The sequence below is a fragment of the Helianthus annuus genome, chromosome 5 (assembly GCF_002127325.2).
Source record: "Helianthus annuus cultivar XRQ/B chromosome 5, HanXRQr2.0-SUNRISE, whole genome shotgun sequence".
Lineage (NCBI taxonomy): Eukaryota > Viridiplantae > Streptophyta > Magnoliopsida > Asterales > Asteraceae > Helianthus > Helianthus annuus.
Genome location: NC_035437.2, coordinates 15,106,346 through 15,114,921, shown reverse-complemented (window position 1 = coordinate 15,114,921; position 8,576 = coordinate 15,106,346). Strand labels below are relative to the sequence as shown.

The following is an 8,576-nucleotide window of genomic DNA, read 5'->3' as shown; positions in this document are numbered from 1 at the left end:
TCTAAAAGGTAGCTTTAATTAAATACATGTTATTCAATCCTATAAAGCAATGAACTTTAATTAAAAAAATCAAAACTATATATCAAATCAAATCAAATTAAACGAAACGAAAATCAAAATAGATTGAAGATAAAATATTGATGACCGGAACTGGTGGTGACATGATGCTACAAAATTGAAACATATTTCACCATTTGAGAAACGGAGACGTTTACTTTGCTTGGAGACTTGGGGTAATTTTTTACATATAAATGCTTAAATGTGAAGGTTTGAGCCAATTGAATCTTCAAAACCGAAAATGATATTCAGTTTATATGAGGATTTGCCAATTAGCTTGTGGTAGAGTAGTAAGGGAGAGATTTGGGTTTCCAAGAGACCCAAGTTCAATTCCTGCTTCTCCCCATTAGTTTTCAGCGGCACCTGGTGATGATGGGAGACTAGGCGAGTAGGCGGCGATCGCTAGTTCGATCCTTGAACTGAATGAGTTTTACCTCACCGCATTGTCGTGCCTTTGGGCGAGTGTTCACGGGCTTCTGCCCTAGGTGAGAGTTTTCCCCAGTTCGGAGACGAGTGTATCTCGATGTGATGAATTTCGCCAGTAGCCCATTTGGAAGATTCGTTGGTCGTTCAAAAAAAGTTTATATGAGGATTTAATTTCAGATTTAATTTTGTCAACGTTTGATCTTTTATCTGTTATGTTTTTTCTTTCATTTGATGATATATTTGATGATATGATTCTTAATTTTGATTTTCCATGAAAATTTCGTGATTTTTAGGTTCAAAATGTATTTGATTAAGCTGCAACTTTTATATGCTCTTAGAAATAGGATTTGCGGAACTTCAAAATCACATAGAAAAAGGGAAGAACCGAAACGGTATGTTGGTTTCCCATATTAGTTTTATTTTATTTTATTATTATTATTTTTTTTACGATATAGTTTTGTGGGTTTCGCATTTAAGCTTAGGTGTGTGGCAGCCTGATATTCACTTTCCCCATTAATATATTGATTAAAAGTTGTCATTTTGGATTAAACTTTTTTTAACGACTCCTAAGGACCTGTTTGGTTGACAGGAATCCATAGGATTTCAAGGGAATTGGAATTTGAATTCCATTCCTTTGTGTGTTTGGTTGGACAAATTAGTTTAAGGGAATTGGATTTCAATTCCAACAAAATCCCTTATTTAATGGAATTCAGATTCCTTCTAAATTTCAAAGGAAAGTTTAAAAAACCACGGGATTGTTTCCAAAGTTATGAAAATAACCTCTTGCCTCTTTCATTTTTGTCTAAAAACCAAAAAACAATAAAAAATCAAAAAAATTCTAAAAAATCTAAAAAAATCAAAATATAATAAGAAATCCAAAAAATTCTAAAAAATAAAAAAAATTCTAAAAAATCAAAAAAATAATAAAAAATCCAAAAAATTCTAAAAAATCAAAAAAATAATAAAAAATCCAAAATATTCTAAAAAATCAAAAAAATTCTAAAAAATAATAAAAAATCAAAAAAATTCTAAAAAATCAAAAAAAATAATAAAAAATCTAAAAAATCCAAAAAATTCTGAAAAATAAAAAATTCTAAAAATTAGAAAAAAATAATAAAAATCCAAAAAAATCTAACAAATCAAAAAAATAATAAAAAAATCTAAAAAACCCAAAAAAAATTCAAGAAAACCAAAAAAAAATTAAAAAAAATCAAAAAAATAATAAAAAATCCAAAAAATTAAAATAATAAAAAAAATCTAAAAAATAAAAAAAAATCCAAAATATTCTAAAAAAACCAAAAAAAAACAAAAAAAAATAATAAAAATCCAAAAAATTATAAAAATAAAAAATTCTAAAAAATCAAAAAAAATAAAAATCCAAAATATTCTAAAAAAACCAAAAAGTAAAAAAAACAAAAAAATAATAATAAAAAATAAAAAAATTCAAAAAAATCAAAAAATTCTAAAAAATCCAAAAAAAATAAAAAAATCCAAAAAAAACTAAAAAATCCAAAAACTTCTAAACAATCAAAAAAAAAAATAAAAAATCCAAAAAATTATAAAAAACGAAAAACTTAAAAAAAACAAAAAAATTCTAAAAATCCATAAAATAAAAAAAAAATCCAAAAAATTCTAAAAATCAAAAAAATTATTAAAAAATCAAAAAATTAATAAAAAACCTAAAAACCCAAAAAAAATCTAAAAAAAAAAATCAAAAAATAAAAAAAAAATCTAAAAATCCAAAAAATAATAAAAAATCCAAAAAATCCAAAAATTTTTAAAAAATCAAAAAATTTAAAAAATTCAATAAAAGAATTTTTTGAATTTTTCCGATTTTTTATAATTTTTTTGGATTTTTTTATTATTTTTTATTATTTTTTAGATTTTTTGGATTTTTTATTATTTTCTAGATTTTTGGATTTTTTTATTATTTTTTACAACTTTTTTGATTTTTTAGAAATTTTTTTGATTTTTAGAATTTTTAGAACTTTTTATTATTTTTTAGAATTTTTTGGTTTTTTTTTGTTTTTTTTTTGGTTTTTAGAATTTTTTGGATTTTTTAATTATTTTTTATATTTTTTTTTGAATTTTTAGGATTTTTTTGGATTTTTTATTATTTTTTTGAATTTTTATGATTTTTTTAGAATTTTTTTTGATTTTTTAGAATTTTTTGGATTTTTTATTATTTTTTAGATTTTTTTTGAATTTTTTGGATTTTTTATTATTTTTTAGAATTTTTTTAATTTTTAAATTTTTTTTTTGTTTTTTTATAATTTTTTGAACTTTTTGTTATTTTTTAGATTTTTTTATTTTTAATTTTTTAATACTTTTGAATTTTTTAGAATTTTTTAGAATTGTTATAATTTTTTATGATTTTTAGAATTTTTTTGAATTTTTAGAATTTTTTATAATTTTTTTGGATTTTTTTGAATTTTTATCTAAGATAGTTGTTTTTAAAACTTTTGTCAATTGTTTATAACTAGGGGTAATTTTGTCTTTTTAGGTATTTTTTAATTCTAATTCCATTAATACATTTATCAAACAAACACATCTATGGATTTCAAAGGAATCCATAAAATTCCAATTCCCATAAGGATTACAATTCCAATTACTACACATTCCGCGAACCAAACGCCCCCTAACACTGTGTTCCCGAGTTACATTAAATGAGAGAAAAGAAAAGATTTGAAAGGAAATAAATTTTAGTTGTGTTCCAGAGTTTCATAAAGGAGAGAAGAGAAGAGAAAATGAGAGGTTTTTTTACCTAAATTTAATCTTCCCAATTTGGAAAGAAACGGAGAGAAGAGAAAAGAAAATGAGAGAATCATTTCTTTTCTCCCCTTAACTTAACTCGGGAACACAGCGTAAGTTTTATAGCATAAATATACCACCTGCACTTTATAGGATTTGAACTCATAGCCTTTTATTATAGGATGTCTGATAAAGACAATCATTTTGGATTACACATCGTGTGAAATTCTGATGCTTTGTGAGTTAAAATTAAAACACTTGGATTTAAATTCCACCTTCATAAAGCATAATTGAAATTAGTGCCTTCCAAGATTTTGATTATTCAAAACGCTTGGGTTCAAACTCCACTTGCAAATAATGTGGTTAACATTAGTGCCTTCCAAAGAGCCAAATACCATTCTCTCGTTCAAACATTTTGATTATCCAAGTACCACTAGTGTAATCAATCGTTACGTCCGGTCCAACCCATTACATAATGGGTCCAACCGCGAAAACTCTGTGTAACTAATGAGACAAATACCCTTCCCACTAAAATTCACACGCATATACACACGTCATGTCCAAAATTCTTCGTACGTATTTTACATACTAGAGGGAAACGGTATGCTTAAAAGTTAAAACACGAGGAATGGTTGGGAGACCCAATAACCTTGATAACCATATCAATGGTATATATGACCGAGATAAAAATGACAAAGTCACATATCAATTTTTAAAACGATTTACAGCGATCATACCCAGTAAATCCCATAAATAACACAGTTATTGATAGTGTTTGAAAAAGATGGGATCCCTTAAGAAATAGAGAGGTTGCTTCCAAAGAGAGACCCGAAACCAAACGATTTGATATATTTTTTGTTCATCAAATAAGCTTACCAATAATTTCAACTTATCCATTCTTATCTAAAGATAGCATGACACAAATTTCAACAAATTCATTAAAAGTTTTTGAAAAGCCCACAAGGCCCATCCTGCTAATACTTTATCTAGTTCTGTCAACAATATGACACTGGAAAATGAATGATTCAACAAAAAAGTCCCACCTAAGCTGTCGTGTTTGACTTGGCTGCGTTCGCTTTCAAGTAGATCGGATGAAGAACATGGCCCTCTTTGGGTTCGACGTGGACCCACTTGCGACCGCTCAGCTTGTGGCGTTCAAACTTGACACACCCTTCTTTTAAAGCATAGAGTGTGTGATCTTTACCCATTCCAACGTAATCTCCCGGGTGGAAACGAGTGCCTCTTTGTCGTACAATAATATTCCCCGGTATCACTTTCTGTATCAACAACATGCGACTATAATATGTCAAGTATTGGAAAAAAAGGAGGTAGTGTTAGAGTGTGCATGGATTTAAACGAGTCTCACCTCACCACCAAACTTCTTCACGCCAAGATTCTTGGGTTTTGAGTCGCGCCCGTTCTTGGTGGACCCCGCGGTTTTCTTGGTGGCCCAGCGTCTGAACACCATGCTTAAGCCATCTCCAGACACCTCTGTGATTTGATTAAAAAGATGAATTACGAGAAGTATAATGAGATGAATGGAAATCATGTTATGCATGGTTTTAAAAAACGTTTGAGGCGTGCGTTTTAAGGCGCGCCTCGAGGCGAAACGGCCAAAAAACGAGTCTGAGGCGCGCCTCATGGTGTTTTTAATGTATATGCGCCTCAGAGGGGCTGAGGCGCTAAGAAAGCTGCGCCTTAGGGGATTTTGATAGTTGTTTTTTATGTTTTTGACTTTTTGTGTCAATTTCAAGCATTTCATGTCTTTTTTAAGTGTGTTTTTGATGATTTTGATGATTTTGATGAATCTGATGATGAAATTAGTTAGTATTATTATTTTTATAATATACATAATTTTTATATTTATTTATTAATACTGCCTCGGCCTTTCGCCTCGAGGCTTACGCCTCGTGAGGCGATAGGAAAATGCCTCGAAACTCGTTTCCGTTCTTTTAACCCTTGATGTTATGTACCGCTTGTAGAAGTGTAGACGGGAATTCTTGTAACCAAGTCACTAACGGACAATCTCCTACACAATGAAGCTGCAAAATTCATTCTTCCCTGTTATGTAAATCAAAACCTGTAGAAAAATTACATTTAGAAAGGATGAAATTACTACCTGTTTGAAAACATTCTTTACAGTTTACACTTCACAATCATCTTTAAGTTTTATAAGAAGAACTAAACTATTAGCAACCTGAGACATCTCGACCAAAGACAACTAAACCACAAATTGATTACTAAACTTCAAATCTTTAACAACTGAACAAGTTGGGCATTTTAACAAACACAAACCGTTAACGCTTTTCATCTACCACCGAATTTGCAAGTTAAAGTGTCAGAAACTACTGACCAAACCATAATGTTAATCATTAACAGCAAATGGGAAAACCAGCAACAACTGCAATAGCTGATGTAGCTATTAAATAAGAATGAAAACAAAAACAAAAACATAAGCAAAGTTCACAGCAATTTCATCAATTGTTTTTAAGGTTCACACTTACAGTGTCCGTAATCTGGCTAAAACAACAGGCCTACACAAAGGTTATCGTTCCTGTTCGGGGCAGTGGAGTGGCTAAAACCCCTTAATGCAGCATATATGCAGTTGAGTGTGGGTGTCATGGTATTCTATAATATGTGACTGCCACAATCAATTTATGTTACAATTTGAGTTTGAACTTTCACTGTTTAACGTATAAATCTTCATCTCTTTTTCTATTATCTCTTCTAAAACAATTTTTTATCTATTATGGCTTAATAAAGTGACGTGACGTCCAACCTATAACTTGTAAAAACTTCTAGATTTACAAAATGTAGGCCTCAATGACAACAATCTGTTTTCATAGGTCAATAACTTCGAACAAATTAAAATATTCACAGAGACTGACCAACATAAAATTTCATAACTTTAACAAAATTACAAAAATTTGAGGAAAAAAACATTAGAACTACTAAAACAACATATGAAACTAAGATTACACTCAAAATATAACTTCTAAACATAACTGATTAATAAACTAAAGTACCCTAATCGTGAAATCTAGCCACATAAACCAACCATGCAATAAGAACAGTAAGTAAACCCATTCCTAAACCACCCAAAATAAAACCCCTAAATCAACCAAACAATCAATTAACAATTTAAACAAATCCTAAGCCTAAAGTAAACCCCTTAACTATTAAACCAAACACTCCAAAACTCCTAACAACAACCATTCAACCAATTATCATTCCACAACTCTACAACCTATTAAGCAGAAACATCTTTCACATACAGTAAAATCAAATCGAGTTCATGTTGACCAAATTAAACAGAAGAGAAGACCTAAAAACAAATCGAGATCATGACCAAATTAAACAGAGAGAAAATCATACCGTTTCAATTGGACTGAAACGAAGGTGGTGATGGGGTGAGCAGAAGCGGCGATGCCCAGACAAACTCTCAACACGAAGAGTCTCTGTGTGACAGTCGTGTGACTCGTGAGCAGAAGAGTCTGTGTGAAGGGTTACCCAGTTAAAGATACGTTTGGTTAAAAATCATACTTAGAGGGCATGTTTGGCTAAGTTTTTTTGAAACAAGTTATTGATTTATATGCTTTTTGAAAAGTTGTAAGCTTTACATGATGTTTGGCAGTGAGCTTATATGTGAGGGGAAAAATAACTTTTCGAAAAAACCAATAAGTCAATAAGTTGTTTCAAAAGCTTAGCCAAATATGTCCTTACTCACGGCATGTTTGGCTAAGTTTATTTAACTTAAAAATCATTTTTTGTTAAAAGGATTTTATAATTTTTTGAAAATTAGTTTTTAGAAAAGTGTTTGGATTAGCTTATGTGGTGGCAAAAGCCAATAAGCCAACAAGTTTTGAATGTCAGGATATTCTATCTTTTTAAAATGATTTTTCCACTTTAGCCAAAAGTTATTTTGAAAAGTTTTCTTACTTAATCCAAATATTATTTTAACTCTTGTTTTAAAAAGCTTAGCCAAACATGCCCTTATTTTCTGGCCCATATGTGACTTATGTCTTTTTTAAAATAACCCAGATGAGTTTTTGTTGCTAGGCCTAAATCACTCCAAAAAGACCAGACATACTCAGCCAGATCTTGATGATAAAAAGTAGATTAGAAATATTATGGAACTGATAACAAAAAGAATAATTAAAGTGAAAACCCTATAAACGGACCAAATCAGGAAGACAAAGAAGTCCTCAAAAACCATATTCAAATCGAGAAATTCATCAAAAACATTCTCAGATCTTGATGCTACTGAGATTATTTCAAAAGTGTAACCAGGATAAAAGATGAAAAAAATAGTACAAAAGAAAGTATTGGACTGTATTATTATTAAGGTTTATTACTATGAGCACACGGGCCCACTTTAGATATATAGAGTTTAGTACCATTTCTATGCATTGTAATCACCTATTGATACGAAACCCTAGATATATATAATGAGCCCGTGGGCTCATACTAAGAAAACCTTAATAACAATATAGATTATATAGTCCAATAAAAAGTGGGAAAAACTCTAACATGATTCATGAAGTAGACAATGTGTGAGATTAGATGTAGTTCTCTCTCTTTGGCAAATTCATATATACTTAACTAGGTTATCATCCGTTACTCACGGGTTGGATATTTAAATTTTATTAAACACAATTGTATATATATTTAAAAAAATAATAATGCGTGACGAATAAGGTCTATTATTTAAATGTTTACGTCTTCAAAATTAAATATACTTATCAAATATAAGTGAAAGAAAACAAACTTGATCATATCTGTTTACATGATTAATAAAAGAATCTTAAATTACTGAAACCTCAACTTCTTGCTTAACATAAGCAACACGTTGTTCTCGAGGACGAACCAAAGGTTCTTGTGAACTTCATGGGTTAGACCATTTAAATTATATAAACAACAAATGTAAAGATTTATTTAAAATGTACGATGTGTATAGCGAAATAAATATATTAATTGATTAAAAAAATATGAATTATCGAAAGTTTAATATTACTATTATTTATTTATTTATTTATTTATTATTATTATTATTATTATTATTATTATTATGCTACAGAATGAGATATGCACTATTAGCGGATTACTTTTCACATGCCGCTAAAGCAGCATGAAAACAAACAAAAAATGATAAAAAGAAAAAATAAATCAATAAACCTAGATACTTGCTATAGTTCTTATCTTACATAATCTTGAGACCGGATAAGTCAACTATCACTTTGTAGCCCTTAACGAAATATAAATGAAATTACATAAAAAGTTAAATTACAATTATAATTTACAAATGAAGAAAAGACATAATACTAAGTGGATCATGTATAGAA

At 29.0% G+C, this 8,576-nt stretch overlaps 1 protein-coding gene across 1 annotated transcript; it reads right to left on the bottom strand.

Moving 5' to 3' along the window:
- Nucleotides 1-4,101: 4,101 nt before the first annotated feature.
- Nucleotides 4,102-6,760, bottom strand: LOC110940078 (50S ribosomal protein L27). Its single transcript, XM_022181635.2, has 4 exons — nucleotides 6,610-6,760; nucleotides 5,208-5,314; nucleotides 4,601-4,725; nucleotides 4,102-4,511 (listed from the first exon to the last, which is right to left on the bottom strand). Exons 2-4 carry the CDS (start codon nucleotides 5,287-5,289, stop codon nucleotides 4,278-4,280), a joined length of 441 nt encoding a protein of 146 aa, XP_022037327.1. The 5' UTR covers nucleotides 5,290-5,314; nucleotides 6,610-6,760; the 3' UTR covers nucleotides 4,102-4,277.
- Between the last annotated feature and the right edge of the window lie 1,816 nt (nucleotides 6,761-8,576).

Excerpts from the sequence above, each read along its gene's own strand:
- LOC110940078 (XM_022181635.2), bottom strand. The coding sequence starts at position 5,289 with ATGAATTTTGCAGCTTCATTGTGTAGGAGATTGTCCGTTAGTGACTTG. Across the intron at positions 4,726-5,207 it reads CGTCTACACTTCTACAAGCG|AGGTGTCTGGAGATGGCTTA; the intron begins GTACATAACATC and ends ATCAAATCACAG. Across the intron at positions 4,512-4,600 it reads TGAAGAAGTTTGGTGGTGAG|AAAGTGATACCGGGGAATAT; the intron begins GTGAGACTCGTT and ends TTGTTGATACAG.